Source organism: Metschnikowia bicuspidata, assembly GCF_001664035.1.
Source record: "Metschnikowia bicuspidata var. bicuspidata NRRL YB-4993 chromosome Unknown METBIscaffold_3, whole genome shotgun sequence".
Lineage (NCBI taxonomy): Eukaryota > Fungi > Ascomycota > Pichiomycetes > Serinales > Metschnikowiaceae > Metschnikowia > Metschnikowia bicuspidata.
In genome coordinates, this window is record NW_017387733.1 from 1814977 (window position 1) to 1836722 (window position 21746).

Sequence of the window (21746 nt, forward strand, 5' to 3'; positions counted from 1 at the left end):
CTTCGTACTCAGTGTCTTTGAAACATTTTCAGTTGTGAACTCAAGTTTCCCGCAGTCGGCCCGAATCCACTGATCTCACTCAATCCGAAATCAGATAGGGACTAAACCCAACGGGGTCAAATTACCCTTCTTGTCTTAATAAACAGACTCTCGTAATGCCACATCCAGCCCCGTTAAATTAAAGTACAATAAAAACCACATGTGTCGTTTGCACCGCAATAAACGAGACGGCATGGGTTTAGCATGGTTTCCGGGCAAAAAGTTTGTAGTCCTGACCCTGAGCAATGATCGGTATCGGGTGCCATAGGCCGCAAATTGCACTCAACAGCCTTCCCTCAACGGGAAAACCAACCATCCGCGCCGCCTCCCATGCATCCTAGAATGCTAGTTTTCTGATGGCGGCGCCCGGCGTAAATTTCTACGCCCAGGAAGCTCTCAAGAGCATGAGTTCGCCCCAGGACCGAGGCCCCAGGGAGGGATGGAGAGAACCACCGAATTTCCCACCCGCGCTTGACCTGGAGGCCCAAGCTGCCCTGCCCGGGAGTCGCACCCGGGGCCGGACAGCCTTTAGTTAACGGGTATTTGCGGCATGCTCAGAGAAAGGCAAACCAACGCGCCAAATGGTGCACTGATCCTTGGGAATGAGCACGATTTGGTTTATATTCATTTGAATGCACTCAGAGATTTGATACTGTTCAGTTCGCGGCAGTCCTCCTTCGGCCACTTTCGAGAAGGCCAATTCATAAATGAAAAACTCAAGAAATCAGCCTAAAGAGCTCCAGCGCGTGAATCTCCTGCTTCAATCAGATGATTCTACCAAAAAAAATAACATAAAAAAAGGAAGGAAGAGGACGGGTCGAGTTTCAAAGGTACGTATTTAAAGGCTTTTCTACCCGATAAAAGGTGCTTCGTACACATCTGGGAGAGTGTTGAGATTTCCTAGGATGTACAATTTTCGCTCTTCTCTCCGGGCAACGGTATCCTTCAATACATCTCTTCGAAAAAATACATATGTTTGTATGCAAAAAATTTAAGATAAACCTTCCGAAACAACATATCTGAAACTCTGTTGTTAAATCCTTCAACCAGATGTAACTCCTAAGTGACAAAAAAATTTTCAAGTACAAAAATGGACCTCGTGTCGCCAATTGATTCTGCAAATTATGAATTGAGTCCAGTAACTTATCGACCCCCTGACAAATGGCAAATCAATGGATACATGAGATCCCCTTGTACCGCCTCAGGGAAAGAAAATAGCTGATAGAGCTTGCTTTTACTTATATTCTTGCATTTATCAGAGCAAAGACTTTGATGTATTCCGAAACTTTTTTTTCAGCTTCCTCTGTTCGCTAATCTTATAAATTTTGAAAAGCATACAAGCGCCCTGTGTCTGATCTCAGATGCTTTCCCAAAGCCTCTTCGCCCACGGCACTTTTTTAACACTGTATTCGTCCGCCATTCCTTCAGTTTCGCTTCTGTCAGTATCAAAATCCATTGAGTCATAAAAAATGTACTTGCTTTTTAACCCAACCCAGCCACACAGATGAAAAAGAGGGGAACCATAATGTAGTAGTCCACAAAATTTCCAGCATCAAAAGGCTTGAAAATCAGCCAGCCCTGTACTAACACCAATACAATACCCAAGGATATTCCCAAGTAGTTGAGAAATGGAAAGAGAGGCACTTTGAACGGCAATTCTCCAAGCAATCTTCCTTGACTGAGCCAGCCCTTTCGAAACCGGTAATGCCTGTATACGATAGCTGTCCACACGATAAAAGCACAAAAAACCCCCAAATTCACAATGTAGCTATAAGCAACCTTAGATCCACTGGAAATAGATAGAAGAGCAAGAAAACCAAAAATGTGGACAGCCTGCGTAGCAACCCATGGAACGCCTTGCTTGGTAACCTTGCAAAATATGGTAGGGGCCACACCGTCATCAGCAAGTCTCTTTAAGCTTCTGGCAGCAAAGTAAATTGCACTGTTAATCGAGGAAAGGGCTGTAACAAATACAATAGTGTTCACGAAGTATCCTGCATTTTCTCAGCCAGCATTAATCAATGCAATCGACATAGGGGACTGCATGGTTTTGTTTTCGGAGGATAGCATGGGGTCATCGTATGCCACGGTTATTCCAAAGGCAATAGAGATTCCAAAGTAGACATAGAAAATTCTGAAAATAGCCTGGCGCACTGCGCTTTTGACAGCGGATCTCACATTTTTCAGCTCACTAAGAGTCACCGAAAGACTTTCAATCCCAGTGTAAAAAACTCCCGCATACACAAACGAGTTGGCAATTCCTTTAAAACCTCCTGCTAGCGGTTTCGCTTTGAAGACGTTTTCAGGCTTGTAGCCATCAATTCCACCGGAGGCGTATATTATACTGAACAAGTAGAATCCCGAGATGAAGAGAATCTTGATGAAGGCCAAAACGTACTCCACTTCGCCAAACACGTCAACACCAAACATTTGATAAAGTGAGAACACTGGCCAGAGTATCAAGAAGTACCCGTAAAGCGGAACCCGGGAGCTGTAGTATGATAGGACAGCAATCACCGACACGTATTCCGCAATAATGTTGCAGATCCACAAAAACACGTAGAACCACCCCATGGAAGCCCCGAATGCAGGGTCCCCCCACCTGGAAGCATGTGTGCTGAAATTAAAATCAAACACGCAGCTGAGCTCCCCGATACAAAACATCACAATCATGACAAGAATGCCCACGATAGCAAACCCAGCAATTAGTCCGACTGGACCTCCGGCATTCAACGCAGATCCCATTCAAATAAAGACACCGGGCCAATTATGCCTGCAAGAGCAATCATCGAAATATGCCTTGTCCTCTTTTGATGCCTGTTTTCGGGTCATATCTATGGCGAATCGCGAGCGACTCATTGGTCACTTGTGGTTGTTCCTTGAGTGACATCCGGAATGGTAACCTTTTCTAGATACTTGGGTGAATGTAGGTAGACGCAATCATGTTGAAGTGACAGGCTGTCTATTTAAAGTGACAAATCTTTAAGATAGAAGAACTCTAAATAGTTTGAAGTGCAATATTGGGAAGGTGGCTCCGCAGTGCGTTTAAGAGCTTGCGCAGATGTCGCACGTTTGACGTGCCTTATCAGCAGTTGATATGTGTCATGTAACTGGATGCGTGTTTCGGAATACCCTAATAGGCAAGATCCGCTAGCAAATCCACTGGTCCCGGTGAGTCGCTGGGGCCGCGCGCTGGAAGAATTGTAATTGACTGATAAAAAAGCATACTTAATCATCGGGCTGCTCTTCGGAACGTCCCGATACGCATGTTCTTTTGAAAAAAGAATCAAAGTCCCAATAATGGCATCATCCGAAAGATTTGATGTCTTGGTCACCAAACACCAATAGTTGATACGCACAACGACTTTCCTTACTTGGTCCGGGAACAGCTTCACTACCAAGTCCAAGATAACGAGAAGTTCACTTTCAAATCTGGCCTCACGTGCCATACAGATCTAGTGAAACTTGTCAAAGGTCGAGTGGGCGTTCAATTCTTTAGTTGCTTCATTGAATGTAAGGACACAAACCCACTCTACCAAGATTTCAATAAACCCACAACCGTGGTTCGAGACACCATGGAGCAAATCGATTTTGTGCGCAGATTAGCCGACATGTACCCTGAAAATCTCAAGTATGTCAGTAGCAGTGCCGAGGCAATTGCGGCTTTTAAAAACCACAAATTGGCAGTCACTTTGTGTGTTAAAGGACTACACCAAGTAGATGCATCGCTTGGAGTGCTTCGGCGATACTTTGATCTTGGATGTAGATATATTACTCTAACACATAATTGTGATAATCCGTTTGCCACTGCTGCATCTTCCGTTACTGGTAGACTCCCAGATAGAGGCTTGAGCGAATTTGGGAGGAAGTGTATTCGGGAAATGAACCGATTGGGTATGATGGTCGACCTTTCTCATGTGAGTTTGCAAATCATGTGGGACGCATTGAAAACAACGGCTTCGCCGGTCATTTTTTTGCATTCGTCTGCTCATGCTCTCTGTGAGCATCCACAAAATGTTCCAGATGATGTTTTACTCAAGGTCAAAGAGAATAATGATGTGGTGTGTGTAAACTTCTACCCAGACTTTATTAGCAGTAGTGGCAGTGGAAAGGCCACTCTCCAAGATGCTGTCAACCACATCTTGCATATTGCCCACTTGATTGGGTGGGAACATGTGGGATTGGGGTCTGATTTTGACGGAATCCCAGAAGGACCCACTGGTTTGGAGGACGTCTCTAAATACCCCGACTTGATTAAAGCTGTCATGGACGCATCTGATGCTACCGACGACCAAATAGCCATGCTCATGGGCAAAAAGGTTCTGCGTGTTTAGGCAGAAAATGAGTTCATTGCCTCAGAACTAAAGGAAAAAGGTGAGTCAATTGAAGACTCAACTTGGGCTGAAAGAGAATGGAAATTCTTTAGCTATAGTAAAGCTTTTCCAGAAGTATACCCAGGTGCTAGGGAAGAATGTAAGAACGACTACGGTGAAGAACAGAGTCTTAATGTTTTCAAGGACTTGAACAGCTCTAAAACCATTCCCTGAAAATCATGATTCTCTTACATTGAAGAAAGGCCATTCGAGATCGGGGTCAAAAAAGCGCTTAAACTTAACACAAAGAATATTGCACAAGGCTGGAGCGAAATCATGATAGCCGCTGCAATGAAATATATTAGCAACGGAATACAAATTTACAACGAAGGAAGGCGAACAGAAAAACAAAGTGGTGAATATCAAACAATAGTTAGAAGAAGTGTACCTTACTTTGAGCTGCATGTCCCTTGAAAGAGCTTAAACTATCTGATACATTTTCTTGCAAAACAATCACTTGTAGCACAGAAATGCAACTGTTCATATAGAAGCTTTAAAACTACCAAAATAAGTCTTCAATGCCTCTAGAAATACGATCAGAGAGAAAGATCTAGATAATTTGTCGTGCCATTAAAAGGTGCCTTCCTTGAAAGCTGTAACAAGTTAGAGTATACGCTTACACAAAATTGATAAGATTTCCTCTGTTGTTGGTCCATCACCCGAAAGCGGGACACATTGCCTTGACTTTAAAAATAACTGTCAGCCATATTCAAAGACGAAGTAAAAAGAAAACTAACGACCTCGGTGAGGGTCGAACTCACGATCTTAAGATTAACAGTCTTACGCCTTAGCCAACTTGGCCACGAAGTCGCTCTTTGAGTTTGAGGACTGTCCAGCTATTACAAACTAATTTATGTTTCTTGATCGCGCAATCTTTGATTGTTGATCAGACCATTTCATTTTTTGGAAGTAGAAAGTACAACAATAAAAGCGAGATTATGCGCGATATTTTTCCCCAGGGCCGCGATCAGTGGAAATCAGATGAGGACTGTCCAGGCCGTGACTAACGGAAGTGGACGGGCCGAGCTACGACACTTGGTACGTAGCTGGGAGCTGTTTGAAGGTTTTTATATATATTCGTTATATAGTTTTGCCCCTTTAAGCAGATGAATCTACCAAAAAAAAAAATCATAAGCCTTAAATTCTTCGCCCCATAAAAGCTCGCTCATCGGCTGAAGAGAGGGCTTTGATGGACGCATCTTACACGGAGCAGGAATTGTCTAAAGCACTTACAACGCTGGAGCTTTCAGCAGTCGTCAGTGGCGAGTGTGAGCATCCCTCCCGTTTCGTCTTTAGAGACACCAGAGTCTGAGTTTTCTAGTATTCTGAATATTGTTGTTTCGATTCGATTCCTTTCGGCTTGAAGAAAGTTTTGATGGCTTCATCACAATACGCTGTTCTTGATTTCTGTCTGCCTTCTCCTACTAGCGTTTTTGCGAATTGCGATTTTCGTTTGCGTACATATCCCTTGATTGAGTTGTATTCCCTAGCGTCATTGGCAATTTTTGGAGGGCGTCGTGAACATGTGAGTTTAAGTATGGTGTCAGACTTTTGAAGGAATGATATCTGGGGAATCGGAGATAATCTTGTTGAAATTTGGAACAGTTTCGGTGGAATCCGAGAAGTTCAGATTTATATATGATTTGAATAGTCTTGCTCCTTTACTCAGATGAATCTGACAAAAAAAGTTTGATTCCAGGCAATGATGGGTCATGATTTGAATTTTTTATGCAACCGTTCTATCACATCCACTTTCCTGAGTTGGAGTAACTTTATATATAGATGCGTATCAAATGCATTGATTGCGTACATTGAATTCGTGTACGATTTGCGGCAAAAGCCATTAATAACGAAGATGCCATGGTTTGGTACCAAATGAATATCTGCAAGGTTCTGTTTCATATTTATATGCTTGATCCGATCATCAGGTAAAGTTACCAAACTACAAAACAATCTCTCTTTAAAGGTGAGCACCAAATATTTTATTGGCTGGTCGACCAAGAACAACGGTTTTTATTCATGCAGCTGATATATATGCGGAAAACAACCATTCTCTCTGTACAATTTTTACCGAAATAAGAGTGATTTTCGAAAGTTTTATAAGTTTTGCGTTCAATCATTTTTAAATTATTAAAGGGACTTTGGTTCCTTTTCTGCCAACTTTCTGGAGAACAACGATGAGTGGCAAAATCTTTCTTACGAAGCGTTTTCTCCATGATCTAAAAGACTGAGTGACATGAAAACAGCATTTTATTCGGTCTCCCAAAAAGAATAGAGCACAGTCAACAATGTATCTCATCGTTTCAAGTCTACTGCATTCCCTACTCTACTTCCTCGCGCATCATTGAGATGATGCAAATCGCAACGTGCAGGTCTATAGCGTGTGTTCGTAAACAAAGAAATTCACCGCTTCGTCTATGTACAGGTTCGTATAGATCTGGCCAGCCATAGCGTGTTCCAATGAGCTGTAGGCTTATGAAGGCGTTATATCTCCATCAAGAAACACCACCTTTTTGCTGCCACTTCGCTCGCTGAAAACAATCATTATTCTATAATATGTCGAATTTGAACCCGACGGTAAGAACCGATCTCCATGGCCCAGTGCTCACATTTTTCATAGTTTTGAGCTCGGCCATCGGCTCGTTTCTCTTTGTATGTTCCGTGACCCTAGGCGCCAATATCTACCACCTCCGAGACATTTTCAGCGGTCGAGAAAAAGCCAACAGACCCAAAAAAGAAAACGCTGTGGCAAACTATTCCCCCGTGGAGCCGTACCCGAACGTAGATAAACTCAAGATCACACGTGACTTGCGATACTATGCACAATTGTTGGACTTGGACTTGGAGGAGCGTGAAATCACCACCAAGGACGGCTACGTTCTAGTTTTGCACCGGCTCATAGACCCTAAGGAAAGCCCGGAAACACGTGACGCGAAAACACCCATCATCTTGCAGCATGGGCTTTTGCTGTGTGCTGGTGCATATTTGGCGCCCGGCAGAAACTCACTTCCGTACTTTTTCTTGCATCAAGGATACGACGTGTGGATGGGCAACAACCGATGTGGCTTCAAACCAAACCACCTGACGCTCAAGGGAAATCTCATGCATAACGAGCATTTTTGGGACTGGGACGTGCGTCACTTGGCGTATTACGACTTGCCTTGCATCATCGATAACGTCTTACTGCATAAGCCAAACCATGCCAAAGTGTATTTGGTGGGCCACTCACAGGGATGTACCCAGACACTCTTGCTTCTTCGAAACGAGCAACTTAAAGAGCACCATGCGAAAATCGAGCACTTCTTTGCATTGGCGCCCGCGGCGTTTCCGGGCAGGCTATTCCACGAGCGTAGCTTCATAAAGTTCATCCACAGCAAGTCGCCGCGGATGTACAAAATGATCTTTGGCAACTGCTGTTTTTTGGCTATGTTGACCCAGCTTCGAAACTTGATGGGAACCACCATGTTCTTTAGCACTCTCTCATACCAGATTTTCAAGTACCTATTTGGGTGGAACATCCGCAACTGCTACAACCACAAGAAAGTCATCCATGTGCAGTTCCTCTTCAATGCCAGTCTTGTTTCGGCAAAGTTGATGTCATGGTGGCTTTCCTATTCTGTGGAGGAGGGCTTTCTGAACCAGCTCCAGCTGAAACAAGCGTATAAAGACAGGACAACGGCGGACTTTACGCCCCTCAATAGCCGAGATGAGACTGTGCCTATTCAAAATGAGGACCTCGAAAAGAACATGGGTGAAATCGACGACGCTCACGATAAAGACAGTAAGACACTTTTCCCGTACAAGGCCGAGTGGTTTTCCACCACCGAAAAAACCAACATCGTGCCCATGATGGTGTTTGTGGGTGGCGAGGACTACTTGGTGGACGGGCTCCGGTTTGCCAGTCACATGAAACACTACGAGCGCCACTTCTACTCCCAGCCAAAAAACTTGGAGGTCGTGGAGCTTGCCGAATATAACCATCTTGACGTGATCTGGGCCCTGAACTGTATCGGGACCATCGGCATGCCGATTGTTGAAAGGATCAACGCCCAGAGCGGAGATGCGTCGGTCCAGGATTGAAACTTTTAACTATACGTACATATTTTTGTCTCCAAACACTGGGACAGCTAGACTCGAGTTTGCCACATGGGACGACTGGCCCATCAGACAGACTAACACCTGGTATGCTGCTCGGACAGCGCGGGTATATGTGAACTTAATGCATGAATATGAAAAGCTCGTCTTAGGGCCAGGGCCGTGGCGACAGCTTCCATATGCCCAAGGGGTATGTGCGCTCGTACCCCAGGACATGGATTCACCGGCTTTTGATATCATAAGTCGTACGTTCCAAGGCTAGCTCCGGCTGAGGACCTGGGCGTCGGCGAGGTCCAAGGCCGCAAGCACGTGCCTCCAGAAAAACGGGATGTTCACACTTTGGCCAACAAAAACACCGCCTCGCTCCACACGCAACGGGTCCAAGTTGGAGTCCACGTAGGTCGTGCGCCCCAATTCGTCGCCCTTGGTAGCGACGTCCAAGTGTCTCTGGAGATAATGGAAGTCACATGACTCCGCGTACTCCAGGAGCTCAGGGGCCTCGCTGGCAAGCTTCGGCAAGAGGAGGAAAAGCGCAAGTGGGTCGTGGATCGGCGGGCCCTGGTGGAGACCGTACTTCTTGACGTACGCGTTGTTGTAGAAAGTCAAGATCTGCGAAAACATCTTCCGCAATGCCGAGCTGTTTTTCCCCAGCGGGTTGTAGATGGCCAGGCGAACGGCCGGGGTGGCCAATGCAGTGTGGGTGAGGTTGAGCGGCGCAAGCAAGATCTTGTTGGCCAAGCCCGGGGCGGCAAACACCCTCTGCGCCGCATGGGGATCGGTCCGCATGTTGAACTCGACGCCGGGCGAAATGTTGCCGCAGTCAAAGGCTCCGCCCATTATGGAAACAAGCCTGATTTTCGGCACGAGGCCCGGGAACCGCGCCATAAACTTGACGAGGTTCGTGAGGGCGCCCGTGCACACGATACAGAGCTCGCCGGCGTGGTCCTCCACGGCCCTGGCCATGGCTTCGGTGTACGGCATTTCCGTGTTGGCTTGCAAGCCCGGGGTCTCGGGCAAATCCGTGCCGCCAATGCCGTAGCTGCCGTGGATGGCCTCGGCGTGCAAAGGCGGCACCACGAGCGGCGCCGGCTCCCCGGCGTATACCGGGATCTCGCCCTGGGCAAAGCGCAATTTCTCAAGCAACGCCAAGGCATTGCGCGTGGTTTTGCGCAAGCTCACGTTCCCGTGCACCGTGGAAATGCCACAAAGCCGGAAGCTCGGGTGGAAGGCCGCTAGTAAGATGGCAAAGGCGTCGTCATTTCCTGGATCGCAATCGAGCCAGACGGGCACAGCGCTGGGTGAGCGGCGGGGGACAGACGGCATTGGATTCTATATAGAGATATTTAAAAGAAAAGAGAGTGTGGCCTGCGGTTTTTGTAGGGCGGCAGAAGAAAACAGGGGTGGCCAAATCCAGTGTGGCGCCCGTCTCGACTGGCTGCAACGGTCCGGAAAAGAACAACGAGTAACCGTGACATGGCATGGCGGGGAACGCGGCGCGGCATTTGGCGAGCCGTTTGACAGGTCGGCCCTCTGCACATAATGCCTGGGGCCCTGCTTCTGGCACCATGGGGATTTTTGGTGCTGGTTTTTTTGTCACCAGATTTCGGGGAATTGCCCGTTGCTCTGTGCTGGCTGGAAATGGGCAACTGGGAAAAACACCCAAAACGGGCCGGCTGAACTGCATCTGCTTTTTTATGTAATGCCCGGGAATGGGGGCCGGGCAAAGGCACCGAAACGGGTCTGGTTAGATGAAACGTGTGTCTATTCGTGCATGCTGAAGGCGTGCGTGCTTTGCATTTTCTTATTGTGTTTTTTCTTCTGTTTTTCATTGTGTTTTTTATTGTGTTTTATTGTGTTTTGCATTGCCTATTTATTGTATTTAGGTATCGTTGGCGTGATTGTGTAGCCGAATAATGTGAGTGGACATGCGGAGTATCACCAAGGATGAAAAAGAGCATGATAAACAGTTGGCCATTTGGGTTTTCGATCTGGCCAGGTTCGAGGGAGTTTTTCGTAACAGGGTTGCAAACCACTTGTCACTGGGTCTTTGTTGCGAAAAGCGGTCTCGCTTAGTCTCGCCAAAGTGCAAGCACAGGTATAATGACCAAAAGTGTCTCGATGCGAGAGTCCAGATATGCCCCTGCTATTTGAGTAGGATTTTGGCACAGATGATTATTTGGGGCACTTCTTTTGAACAAAATTTGTGTAAGGCGAATGAAAGTCAATTTACTTCTGAATTATACTCAATCCGCGGCAGCCTATTCTTGATGCTCTGGTTTCCACAGGCACACCTTTGAATCAATCGCATCAAAAATCGTGAAAATTATTTGCCTTCATTGTCCCGAGAAAGGACATAAAGTGATGGCCCGGTCCAATATTGATCTTTTTAGTATCCCGGCCTTTTATCTAGCTTAATTATGACTTTATGTCGTCCTCTCATCACAAGTGCCTAGCAAGTCTGATTCACGAAACATCAAACACCTCAAGTAAAATCTCTATTCATTCTGAAAGACTCATATAGCCGCCAACTTACACACCATACAATCCCCGCTCTGCATTTGTCATCTAGCCAAAGGAAGCAACTATGTTCTCAATAATTGTATTAGAAGCCGTTGCGAATATATTGATGCCATGATCCAGCAACTAGGTCACGAAGGGACTTTATCTTCCTAGTTCTTTTCACAAGTTTCGTAACCGAGGAAAGTATGTTGTGCAAAATACAAGCAGAACTTGTTTCGGTTCATGTTTGATAATCATAGCGCCAGGTATGACCCGACGAAAATCAATTCTACTCGAGAATATACGTATGGTAAAGCGCAAGTCATTTTTTTCTCTGGTCTCATAGTTTGATCTGAGGATCAACATTGGCATGCTTTGTGCCCCGATATTCGGAAGAATTTGGGCCGAGAATCTTGAGTAACGCGAATGCCAAGTACCACGTTCTTTCGACAAGTCTGTTGAGCAGAGTTGAGTTTTGAAAGATTCAAAACACTCGTATAATGATGCTTAAATTGACGTGATATCACACGTGTGATAATTTATGTGAGAGCTAGCAGGTACGGACTCTGCTATTTGATTCCTTCCATATATTCGTTTTGTTTCGCAGCAACGTGCATTCACAATCAATGTCAAGACTCTTGTCAATATACGATCGATCAACAAAGCGCATTCCAGAAAGAATCACTTGCACTTGAGAAATATTTCCTAGTCCCCTTCTGCGCATTCTTGTTAATTAGACGAGTCAGGGGTGCTTATTTCTAGTCCTCAATTTATATACCTAGTGTCTAGATCTAAACCCCATTTTTGTCCCCATATCTCATATGTATGTCTATCTCTATCTCCATCTCAATTCTATATTCTCTATTCTCTAGTCTCTAGTCTCTATTCTAGCATCTATCTTCATTCCAGCACCTATCTCTAGTCCATGTTTCTAATCTCTATCCCCATATCTACTGCTCCGATTCCTCCTGATCAACTGGCACTGTGAACGCACCAGATAAATAAAAGGCAGGTTCGTTGATGTTGCAGTGTTGGTAACTCAAAACACCTACTCCGCCAGCATCCAAAACCATGTCTGGGTTCACATTAAGCGGCCTGCCAACCCATCTTGCGGCAAAGCAACGGAGAATATGGCCGTGTGCCACAATCAAAACATCACATGCTGCATTATCTTCAATGGCTTTGGCGTGTACGGTCCGGATCCGGGCGATCAAACGGTCGATTCTCTCTGTCACCTGAAGATGGTCCTCGCCATTCTCGCAGCCCTTTTGGAAAATCGTCCAGCGCACGCCATCCTGGTCAAGTCCCCTCTGCTTGCGCAAATCGAGAATCTGGGGCGTTGTGAGCCCCTCGTAATCGCCATATTCCCACTCTCTCAAATCGTTATCCTCCGAAATCGAGATGTTCGCCTTGGCTTCGTCATCTAAGCTTTCGAGCAACAAATCGGCCGTCTGCTTGGCCCTTTTTCTTGGCGACGTGATAATCAACTTGAGGTCTGCAGGCTTGATCATCTGGAAGGGCGTGTTGCCGATCAAATGCTTGCCTGTATTTCTCATCTGAGAAACACCGAATTTGGTGAGCTCCAAGTCGGTAACTGAAGTGTATTGTCCCGATTTGGACCATTCGGTCTGGCCATGACGTACAAAAATAAGTCTAGGTGTAGGCATGGTTTCGAAGCGTTTTGGTGTTTTTGTCAGTGAAAACTAATGGACTTATCTGCCCAATTTTTTCCCGTCTCCAACGGGCCTGGTACGGCCGAGCCCCGAGGTGTCACGTGATATGTTGTATTTTGGTCTAGCGAGATGTTCACACTCTTCAAAGTTACCCAGTAATGGGACTGGGGGAACTTAACTCTGAAGCCTTACGATACTAAGGCCGTGGAAAGTGTTCAATCGAAATGTAGTTCTGGTCTAGGTCCTCTAGTGATGCGACCGATTATCTAGGGCAATACGAGTCCGAGTTTACATCAGTGTTGAACAAAACAATTGCTCCATCAATAATTAAAGTCTTGAGTGATTGATAATAGCCTCACTTTGCTATTTTTTAAACGGAGGGGTCCACCGAAACAGCCGTGTCCAAGAGGCAGCTCGGAGAAATTTCATCAGATTTTGGAGTTGGTGTGCACACAGGCGCACGAATGACATTAGAGTGGATGAGAAAACGCAGTGCCACCATAGAAGGCCATTCCCACCATGTCCTCTAGAGCTCAACTTGCGGAGAAGATAGTGTCGCTTTTGAAGACCCTTCCCAAAGACAGAATCAAACATTATGCTTCTTTCAAGGACTTGCAGCTTGAGAGGTTCCAGAAACCAGACGTCGTGAAACTGATTCCAGAGCAAGACTTAAAGCTTCAGTACATTTCCTTGTGTGACTTGGTCAACGACAAGTACAGGAACTACTATAAGCTTGATGATAAGTTATTGAAGCCCAAAGGCAACCCGCAATACTACGAGCGGATCTTATCGGAGATAAAGGGCGAGGGCAAGGAAACGTGGTTGAGTGCGATGAGGACGGTTGTTTTCGGTAGGTGATATTTGTATATAGCAGACATTTTAGCGATACGAGGAATAAAGGAAATACAGACTCCAGCGTAGAACCAGTACCGCATCATTCTGTGTGTTTGGTAGGTGTTTGATACACAATTCTGCCATCCAAATACTCCGGAATTGATCCAGAACACCTCTGGTACTCGAAGACTTATCTTTTATGTCATTCGGAGACACAAGACATAATTCTGTTTGTAACATCAAAGTCAGACTCAAGGTATCCAATCCCGCAGCTGCCAGGATTAGTGCCGCCTCTGCCGGATATAGCATGTATAGAAAAGGAAGTCATCCCACGATGCATAATTTGGGAAGACATAATATAAATCAAAATCCGATACTTATTGTTACATGAAGTGATTCCTCATTCAAAGACCAGCACATCTGATACCAGTGGTGTAATTTGTTGGGACTTTGTTATGGTCGTTGATGTCCTAACTATTCCCTGTTGTGTATAAAGTTTTGTATTCTTTCGGTTGCACAAGTGGGGGAGCTAGGAAACCCATCGAATCTGTGTATTTTCAAGTGAAACGAATGCAACTTTAGAGTCTGCATCTTTCTGCATGCAACAAAATATTCCCAGCCCTTGGAAACACTCTAGCACCCCGCTTTTCATGCCACCGCACTGTTTGCTCGAAACGGGAGGATTGGCTCAGTGCTCAAGACTTAAATTGCGCCTTGTATCACAGAGGAACACTAGTAACATGATTCAGTTCACGTGAGCTGGCATGCATCGCATATACGACAAATACGTATTTACAGCCTCTCCCGGGGTAGCCCAGGCTGAGATGTTTTCGTAGTGCATAGTAAGCTCAGCCATAGAAGGCGTCCTGTCGTTTATGCAACTAGACATGTCTGACCATTTCGCGGATACGTGTCCGAACTGTAAGCTTCTCAACCCTCCCGCAGATTGCCATTAGCAGCAAGACAGGGAAAAAGCAACGAGGCTATCGGTGACTCGGCAGCTCAGTACTCTGAATTCACTCTCGCTCTTTTCAAATCAGCTGGTTGTAATGTCGGCCCTAAGAACAAGGGTGTTAATGGCCTTAGTGTCATTAGCCTCGCTTGTGGCCGTCTACTGGTTTGTCTTCATGGGCAAGCCCGAGGAGTTCTCGCCGGAGGAAATCAACGACATGTTTCAAAACAAGAAAAGCGAGGTTTCTGTCAAGCGCGTCGAATTGCCCGAGCACGCAATTTCATCGCCATACTTGGACCAGCATACTTTGAAGCTGGCGAACTGGGACCTCGAGGGTGACGTGGTAGTCCAAAACGGGCAGCATATCAGCCTCACATCTGACCACAAGCACCAGGCAAGCAGAATGTTCCTGAAAGCCCCTGTGGAGGCCGAGTCATTCGAGATGGAACTCACGTTTCATATTCACAGTGAAGAAAAGTTGCTTCCGGACGGCATGGCCGTGTGGTTCACTGCAGACCCGCTTCCTTTGGGTGACGTTTTTGGAGTGCAAAACAACTTTAAAGGCTTGGGAATTTTCATGGACACCTTCCAGAACGGAAGAAGGGGTGGCTTCCCACTCGTTAATGCGCAGTACTCTTCTTCATCTTTATTCTACGACAAACACACGGACGGCATGGACTCAATGATCGCTTCATGCCTGCCAAAGCCGATAGTCAACCCGGCTCTGGGAAAAACACGCATGCGGATAGTACACACGAGAAACGGCTACTTGTCCGTAGACTTCAACCATGACCCGGACCAATCGAGCGAGTGGAAAAACTGCTTCTCGGTCATGGACGTGGTGCTTCCAGAAAAGTTCTACATCGGCATCTCGGCTGAAACCGGCGAGTTGTATGAGAACGTCGACATCATCGAGAGCAAGATCTATGCCTTGTATCTGCCCGATTTCGATCACTACATCGAATCCATAGACGAGTTGGAACACATAATGCAACAGCAGGCGCCCGTGGGAAACCAAGGCGTATCGAAAGAACGGAGACGAAAGTCCATCTCGCGTTTGCGAAATGCTGAAAGAAGAATAAAGGAGAACGAACGAGCACACAGGTTGGCGAAGTATGGCGATCCCGAAGCGACTTTTGTGCACAGGTGGGTCGCCAGAATTAAGACCCTGTTTAAGTATTCTCTCTACATGATCCTGTTTTTGTTGGTATTATGGATCGCCCGCATTGCTATCAAGAGCAGAAAGGGGAGACGCAGTCGCAAGGCTGTCGGTCTCTTAGATTAGAGCAGGGTCCCTTTGCTGAGTCCCAGAAAGACCGCTCCATGTGGTTACATAAGCCGCAGGCGTATGTGTATAGAGTCCTATTTTGCTATCAAAATACAGGTGAACAGGCCAGAATACCGGAGCATCCGTTTCAAGCCTTCTTCAAATAGTCTCGAGCATGCTGCAATCGACCTTAGTAATCAAAAGTCTGTCAATAGTTTACCCATTGTCAGCGTAATTTTTTTTATTGCAACTGATTGTGATAATTGCGTGTAGATTGAAACGGCTCGGATTGTGCTGTTAGAAAATCTACATTCCCACCGCCCGGCATGTATAAACCCAAAGTAACTCTCGCCTTTGAGACATATGGGTTCTGCCCCGATACATGTATGTGCTCATGAGCACCCTCAGGCTAACAACCCTCGCCTTACTGTTCATTATTTGGCTTCTGCGCCATATATTACGTCCTTTTGCGAAGCTTGTTCTTGTTCTTCTTCGCTGCAGAAGATTCTGCCACCAAGTCAACGACATTGTCCAACTGAAGCTCGTAGGTGACTCTGAAGACTCCAAAAAAATTCAAGAGCGCACCTGCTGGAATCACGTAGAAAAAGTGTTTCGTGGCCTCGGCCGAGTACGGGTCCAACTTGGTCGTCTTGTTTTTCACCGAAAAGCCCAGTTTCTGGTAAAGCGAAGTGAGGTTCTGGTCCACAGAGTACGCCTCAGCCACCAAGACAATACGCATGTTCTTGGTGTGTATCTTGTTGTCGGCCACGTATCGGCTGCAAAGCAGTCTGGCCTTTTCCTTAGCATATTCCAAAAGATCACTTTCAGCACCAGCACTGCGGTAGGATTTTCTGACATGAAGCCCGGTGATCTTGGCGAAGAACGTGTCGCTAGTCGACTGGTTTGGCAAGGGCACAACTGTGACCACAGCAATCGGTGAGTTTCTGTACTCGATAAAATCAGTGCTCTGGGAGGCCGACTTGACGAAAGCGGAGTTCTGCTCGGTGGGCTGGGCATTGGCGTAGATTCTCAATGGAAACCGGAAAACCTGCGCCATGTACTTGTCAGAGGCCATCTTATCGCTGATGACCCGGAACTCATCCGTGATGGTAAAACTGATGAGCCCCACTGTCCCTGCCACAAAAATCATTGCGGGGAAGTATCTGGTCAACACATATTTGTTGTGCATGAGCAAGTCGAAAAACTCTCTCATTGAGTCCAGAACTTCCACCAAGTCCTTGAACACATAGGCTGTAGACACCAAAAAAACAATACAAATGTACGCCTGTGTAAGAGGGTGCCACACGATTGCATGGTTGGTTTTTCCTTGTGCTTGTCGATAGATATCTCCATGCAAAGTCAAGGCCACTGTGGCCAACTCTGGTTCTAGAGGCACGCGACGAATTACGGCCTCTTCGGCCGCGTCCAACGGCTTGTTGAGGTCAACTGTCTTCTGCGGTGCCATTATTGGAATCTTGCCAAGAAAATATATATGTGGAAATATGCAATGACTTTCTCGTCCAGCTTCGGGCCGTCTAATATAGTCAAGAAACGTGGTGGTTCTATGCGCAGGCGAGCAGAGATGCGCCCGAATAGTAACTCTCAGCACGTGGGCGATAACTCTAATAGTGCGTTGCCTGTATACAGCGCGTCGTAAAATTTCGCCGCCAACCTACTGGAAAATGACCGGGGGTATTTCCTGTACCCATATAGGTTGTCGAACTTCGACGCTAGCATTTGTGAGAAGATATTCAGTCCGCTGCTTTCAGTATTTATTGTGGCCACATTGTTTTATCCTATCCTTGATGACTTAATAGGCAATATAGGTTCAACGACTTGATGCGCGCTATTCGGCGCCTTTGAAATTGATAACTTAATTCCAAAGGGCTTTTTCTATTTCGTGTTTTCATATGTTAGAATTGTCTATGTGTGATTATGTGATGAGAGAAAACGGACCTTGCTCAAAGTTTCGCCCCGGATGCGTTTTTAAGTGAGAAAAGCTCCAAAAGCAATGATCAATTTTTTTCTGTGCCTCCATACTGCTTGACACTTTTCACTTCACGCAGTAACGCAGACAAATCATGGTAATGCCATCGTTCTCTCTGCTTACTAAACATTTTCAAGCATTTGCATGAAAAATGTGGCAGTTATTCACGCAGATCTGTTTCGTGGACAGTAATCAAAAATATACAATAGACGTATAGGGATGCTGATGAAGCTTCTCGAACACGCCAACTAATTTGTGGGCCTGCGGGAATATGAGCTCAGTTTATCGCAATGGACTTTAGGAAGAAAGCGGAAAGCCGCTTTTCACATACTATCAGTTTTTACCAGACAGATATGGTTTCACTGTGAGTCTGGTGAATTTGCCACAACAATTGTATGCGCTTGTTCTAGTTAAATAGACCCGTCATAATTTTCAAATGCGTCTTCGAAGAGTAGCCCGCCGCATATGAATGCATCAGCTTATATATACCAGCTACTGGCGGATACTTATAGCGCATAGTCCAAACCTCGTCAAACACTCTGGCACACACTGTGGGCGAAGCGCCTATCACGGTTTAGACTCGATTCGATTCCATGCCTCAGCCACATATTCTCAAGAATAAAAGAGATGTATTGCAGTTTTTTGGCGTACTTTTCGAATCTGCTCATAATTTTTTGGATGTGTTGAGACTGTCTCGGTCCCTTTGTCTTGAGACCAGATAACGTGGTATGTTTTGATCTAGTTCACCTCTTTCGGAGGAGACTGGATACTATGCACAAATTCGTGTCGCACATGTCTCTTTCCATAAAAGGCTAGTCTAAAGTGGTATTGACTTTTGTATCTAGACAGAAGTGGCTTTGCTTGGATATAAGAAGAGTAGCCCTCAGAAGCAAAATAGGTGACATTTTAAACGTCCTATTCGATTACAGGCTCCGCCGTATCTTGAAACTTGAACCAGCCAAGTGTATGGTGAACTCCGTCAATTTCAGCAATCCACAATCCAATCGCCGGCAAAAGGTGGTTGCTAAATGCAGCAACTTGGCTTGCTTGGAGCGTCCAGGCTCGTGACGCAAAGATCACAGCCCCAGAGCGCACCTTACGTTGATCTCCCGATTCGTACAATTTACATTAAAACTATATTTTCAATCCCCCCCCGCGTCACATCTGAGCTAGTTTCAAGACCACACCCTTTCTCCTTATCCTCCTTTCCGTTAAATAGCCATTCGCATACTTGCCACCGTCGGCCGATAATGAGTCTTTCGACCCATGCGCATCTAATGATGGCTCTTCAACGGCTCGACCACAAGCTTGTCGAACGTGAACATTTGCGAGATGGCGGTCTGCCTGGTCAACATGGCCAAGTTGTCAACACCCTCGTTGTAGAATGCCGTGATCTTCAGCTCGTCCTTGAGCGCCTTGTGTTCCCTGAACGAGTCCTGGACTCTTCTTTTGGCATGCTCTCTGAAGTTGTAGTTGTCGAACTTGGCGGCCTTGGACAAAAGCTGCCTGTAAAGACTGAGGATTTGTTTGTTGGAGGGGGCCATTTTGGATGGGGACGAAGAAGCCTGGGACTGAAGGCGCGGAGAAAGCGGAGACGGAAAGCGGCCGGGTGCCTAACGATGGCGGGCCATGCAGGATTTGGCGATTTCCGCACACTGCGAGTCCGGCGCGGGCCGCTAAGGTCTAGCCGAGCCAGTATGGGCAAGCCGATGAACGACCGCCACGAAAATGGCCGTCATTGGCATGACCGTCACGAATATGACCCTCATGAAGCTGGCGACATGAAGCTGGCGACATGAAATTGGTCGATATGGAACTGGCCGACACAGAGGCTGACTGACACGAACCGGCCATCACGCAAATGATCAACGGCCACGAAGATGGTCATGACATGGCCATGAGATGACCATGAGATGACCATGAGATGGCCTTGAGATGGCCTTGAGATGACCATCAGATGGCCTTGAGATTGCCATGAGATGACCATGAGATGGCCTTGAGATGACCATGAGATGACCATGAGATGACCATGAGATGACCATGAGATGGCCGTCACCAGAGCCGGCTATCACGGAAATCGGCCAGCACCCACGGAACCACACGACAGAGACAGGCGCGAGCACCGGCACGTCGAAACGCAAGGCCCCACGCCCTGGACCCGTGGACGAGCAGCGCAGCCGCGGGGCGCGCCTCGACGGCGCTCTCACTCCTTGGAGGACTCGGGGTCCACCGCGGCATAGTAGCTCTCGAAGTCCTGCTGGTCCATCTTCTTCTTCCTCTTGCCGTGGGACTTCTTGGCGCTGGCCTCGGCCATCATCTCCTCGAAGATGCGGGCCTCCTCCTCCTCCTCGGGCGTGCGGCGCGTGGCGAGCATCTCGTTGCCGATGAACAGCATGGCCCGCGCCCGCGCCACGCGCTCCTTCTTGGGCAAGGCCTTGTCGTTGAGCACACGCTGCGCCACCTTGTTGAGCACGCCCTGCACCTCGAACTGCGTGGACGCCCAGGCCGTGGCCAAGAACTTGCCCGTGATCAAGCGCTCGGCCTCCATCTGCTGGTGGCGGTCGTGCTCCGTGAGCTCCGCGCCGCCCAGCTCCAACTCCGCCTGGTGCCGGAGCATGTCCTCCGCGGACGCCTGCGCGTCCAACGCGCTCTTGACGATCTGGAAGCCGCTCTTGACGCGCTCGCTCTTCGACTTGACGCTGGTGAAGAGCTTGGACACGCCAAACGTCTTGGACGCCTGCACCGTGGCGTGCGCCTGCTGCACGTAGATCCGGCCAATCAAGTGCAAGAGCTGGATGCCGAACGACTCGATCTTCAAGTCCTCCAACTCGCGGCGGAGCTTGCCCCGGAAACCGTCGCGTGCCTCGGCCGAGGCGCAGCTCCTTAGGCTGTCGATGCGCGAGACGAGCGCCGCGGTCAACGCCTGGATCCGCTCCTCCTTGCGGCGCCGCGACGCGTCGTGCGCCGCCACGAGCCGCTCCCGCTGCGCACGTGTCATCTTCTTTTTGTGCTTCTTCTTGTGCTGCACCTCGGTGTTCAAGTCCGCGGACGGCGTGGCGGGGCGCAGCTGCACGGCCGCCGCGGCCGCCTCCGCGCCCAACACGGACGTGGACACGGACGTCTCGGTGTTTCCGTTTGTGGACGTGTCGGTATTTCCGTTTTCGGACGGCGCGTTGCTGGCGCCCGCCGGCGGCTGTTCCGCTGGGCCGGGGCTGCCGGGCTCCGAGGCTTGCGCCGTGCTCGCCTGGCCGCCTTGGGCCTGCAAGCCGCCCGCCTCGTCGTCGCTCTCGGCCAAGATTTCCGCGGTCTCGGACATCTCGTCGAACATCGACAACTGCCCGATCCAGGGCGCAAAACTGCCGCCGCCAAAGATCATCTTGAAGAGCTCGCTGGGATCGATGTCCGCGGCGGTTTCCGCGCGGCTTTCGCTGAGGCCCTCCACGCCCACCTCGTCGTATAGCGCCCTGCTCTCGGCGTTGGAGAGCACCGCGTACGCCTGGCCCAACTCCTGGAACTTGGCCGCGGCCCCGGGGTCGTTCCCGTTTTTGTCCGGGTGGAGCTGGATGGCCCGTTTGCGGTACGCTTTTTTCAACTCCACCTCCGTGGCGCCCGGCGCGGCGCCGACAATGTCGTAGTATGTGGTGTCCTTCACCATGATGCGTGCAGACACGTTTGCAGTGCTTTTGGGCGTTGGTTTGGGTGGGGCAGCGGTGGTTTGGGTGCACTGCGATCTCCGAGCTCAGGCGCGGGCGTGCGCGGGTCGTGTGCGGGCCAAATTAGAAGGGACTTGGTGGAGCCTCGGTTTTGGCTGAGAATTGGTTTCTGGTGAGAATTGGTCTATCGTGAGAAATACTCTTTCATGAGAATTGGTCCATCGTGAGAATTTCTCTATCGTGAGAATTGGTCTGTCGTGAGAATTGGTCTATCGTGAGAATTGGTCTATCGTGAGATATGGTCTATCGTGAGAATTGGTTTATCGTGAGAATTGGTCTGTCGTGAGATATGGTCTATCGTGAGAATTTCTCTT

The 21746-nt window shown here is 47.9% G+C and overlaps 11 protein-coding genes and 1 non-coding gene across 12 annotated transcripts; 4 read left to right on the forward strand and 8 right to left on the reverse strand.

Annotated features, from left to right (window-relative positions):
• Positions 1-1243: 1243 nt before the first annotated feature.
• Positions 1244-3032, reverse strand: METBIDRAFT_87570 (uncharacterized protein). Its single transcript, XM_018859282.1, has 3 exons — positions 2072-3032; positions 1540-1981; positions 1244-1513 (listed from the first exon to the last, which is right to left on the reverse strand). Exons 1-3 carry the CDS (start codon positions 2782-2784, stop codon positions 1397-1399), a joined length of 1272 nt encoding a protein of 423 aa, XP_018711973.1. The 5' UTR covers positions 2785-3032; the 3' UTR covers positions 1244-1396.
• Positions 2636-4743, forward strand: METBIDRAFT_87572 (dipeptidase). Its single transcript, XM_018859283.1, has 3 exons — positions 2636-2965; positions 3388-4365; positions 4414-4743. Exons 1-3 carry the CDS (start codon positions 2935-2937, stop codon positions 4584-4586), a joined length of 1182 nt encoding a protein of 393 aa, XP_018711974.1. The 5' UTR covers positions 2636-2934; the 3' UTR covers positions 4587-4743.
• Positions 4744-5148: 405 nt separating this feature from the next.
• Positions 5149-5222, reverse strand: METBIDRAFT_t145. The gene has a single exon. It is a non-coding gene; the product is annotated as a tRNA-Asn (tRNA).
• Positions 5223-6968: 1746 nt separating this feature from the next.
• Positions 6969-8492, forward strand: METBIDRAFT_41434 (sterol esterase; the record flags this gene model as incomplete). The annotated part of the gene is made up of 1 exon (XM_018857398.1): positions 6969-8492. One exon carries the CDS (start codon positions 6969-6971, stop codon positions 8490-8492), a length of 1524 nt encoding a protein of 507 aa, XP_018711975.1.
• A 273-nt stretch (positions 8493-8765) lies between these two features.
• Positions 8766-9830, reverse strand: METBIDRAFT_41524 (trifunctional uridine nucleosidase/nicotinamide riboside hydrolase/nicotinic acid riboside hydrolase; the record flags this gene model as incomplete). The annotated part of the gene is made up of 1 exon (XM_018857413.1): positions 8766-9830. One exon carries the CDS (start codon positions 9828-9830, stop codon positions 8766-8768), a length of 1065 nt encoding a protein of 354 aa, XP_018711976.1.
• A 2126-nt stretch (positions 9831-11956) lies between these two features.
• On the reverse strand, positions 11957-12673 carry METBIDRAFT_41810 (phosphoglycerate mutase-like protein; the record flags this gene model as incomplete). The annotated part of the gene is made up of 1 exon (XM_018857454.1): positions 11957-12673. The coding sequence occupies one exon, from the start codon at positions 12671-12673 to the stop codon at positions 11957-11959; it is 717 nt and encodes a 238-aa protein (XP_018711977.1).
• Positions 12674-13185: 512 nt separating this feature from the next.
• Positions 13186-13573, forward strand: METBIDRAFT_31989 (uncharacterized protein). Its single transcript, XM_018855958.1, has one exon. It carries the CDS (start codon positions 13199-13201, stop codon positions 13535-13537), a length of 339 nt encoding a protein of 112 aa, XP_018711978.1. The 5' UTR covers positions 13186-13198; the 3' UTR covers positions 13538-13573.
• An 815-nt stretch (positions 13574-14388) lies between these two features.
• On the forward strand, positions 14389-16058 carry METBIDRAFT_31990 (uncharacterized protein). Its single transcript, XM_018855959.1, has one exon. It carries the CDS (start codon positions 14563-14565, stop codon positions 15748-15750), a length of 1188 nt encoding a protein of 395 aa, XP_018711979.1. The 5' UTR covers positions 14389-14562; the 3' UTR covers positions 15751-16058.
• A 131-nt stretch (positions 16059-16189) lies between these two features.
• PHO86 (Pho86p) lies at positions 16190-17197 on the reverse strand (the record flags this gene model as incomplete). The annotated part of the gene is made up of 1 exon (XM_018857490.1): positions 16190-17197. The coding sequence occupies one exon, from the start codon at positions 17195-17197 to the stop codon at positions 16190-16192; it is 1008 nt and encodes a 335-aa protein (XP_018711980.1).
• A 1796-nt stretch (positions 17198-18993) lies between these two features.
• On the reverse strand, positions 18994-19263 carry METBIDRAFT_42728 (uncharacterized protein; the record flags this gene model as incomplete). The annotated part of the gene is made up of 1 exon (XM_018857576.1): positions 18994-19263. The coding sequence occupies one exon, from the start codon at positions 19261-19263 to the stop codon at positions 18994-18996; it is 270 nt and encodes an 89-aa protein (XP_018711981.1).
• A 288-nt stretch (positions 19264-19551) lies between these two features.
• On the reverse strand, positions 19552-19841 carry METBIDRAFT_185779 (uncharacterized protein). Its single transcript, XM_018854795.1, has one exon. The coding sequence runs from the start codon at positions 19759-19761 to the stop codon at positions 19585-19587; it is 177 nt and encodes a 58-aa protein (XP_018711982.1). The 5' UTR covers positions 19762-19841; the 3' UTR covers positions 19552-19584.
• Positions 19842-20087: 246 nt separating this feature from the next.
• METBIDRAFT_14323 (uncharacterized protein) lies at positions 20088-21374 on the reverse strand (the record flags this gene model as incomplete). Its single annotated transcript, XM_018854493.1, has 2 exons — positions 20088-20735; positions 20835-21374. Coding segments are annotated over 2 exons (1188 nt in total), but the record flags the coding sequence as incomplete, so codon positions are not given.
• Positions 21375-21746: the final 372 nt, after the last annotated feature.

Coding starts and splice junctions, on each gene's coding strand:
- METBIDRAFT_185779 (XM_018854795.1), bottom strand. CDS start 19,761: ATGGTCATCTCATGGTCATCTCATGGTCATCTCATGGTCATCTCAAGG.
- METBIDRAFT_87572 (XM_018859283.1), top strand. CDS start 2,935: ATGGTAACCTTTTCTAGATACTTGGGTGAAT. Junction 2,966..3,387: donor TTCTAGATACTTGGGTGAAT/GTAGGTAGACGC, acceptor AAACACCAATAG/TTGATACGCACAACGACTTT. Junction 4,366..4,413: donor CATGGGCAAAAAGGTTCTGC/GTGTTTAGGCAG, acceptor TAAAGGAAAAAG/GTGAGTCAATTGAAGACTCA.
- METBIDRAFT_31990 (XM_018855959.1), top strand. CDS start 14,563: ATGTCGGCCCTAAGAACAAGGGTGTTAATGGCCTTAGTGTCATTAGCC.
- METBIDRAFT_31989 (XM_018855958.1), top strand. CDS start 13,199: ATGTCCTCTAGAGCTCAACTTGCGGAGAAGATAGTGTCGCTTTTGAAG.
- METBIDRAFT_87570 (XM_018859282.1), bottom strand. CDS start 2,784: ATGGGATCTGCGTTGAATGCCGGAGGTCCAGTCGGACTAATTGCTGGG. Junction 1,982..2,071: donor AAAACCATGCAGTCCCCTAT/GTCGATTGCATT, acceptor CTCGATTAACAG/TGCAATTTACTTTGCTGCCA. Junction 1,514..1,539: donor TTCCCCTCTTTTTCATCTGT/GTGGCTGGGTTG, acceptor TTAAAAAGCAAG/TACATTTTTTATGACTCAAT.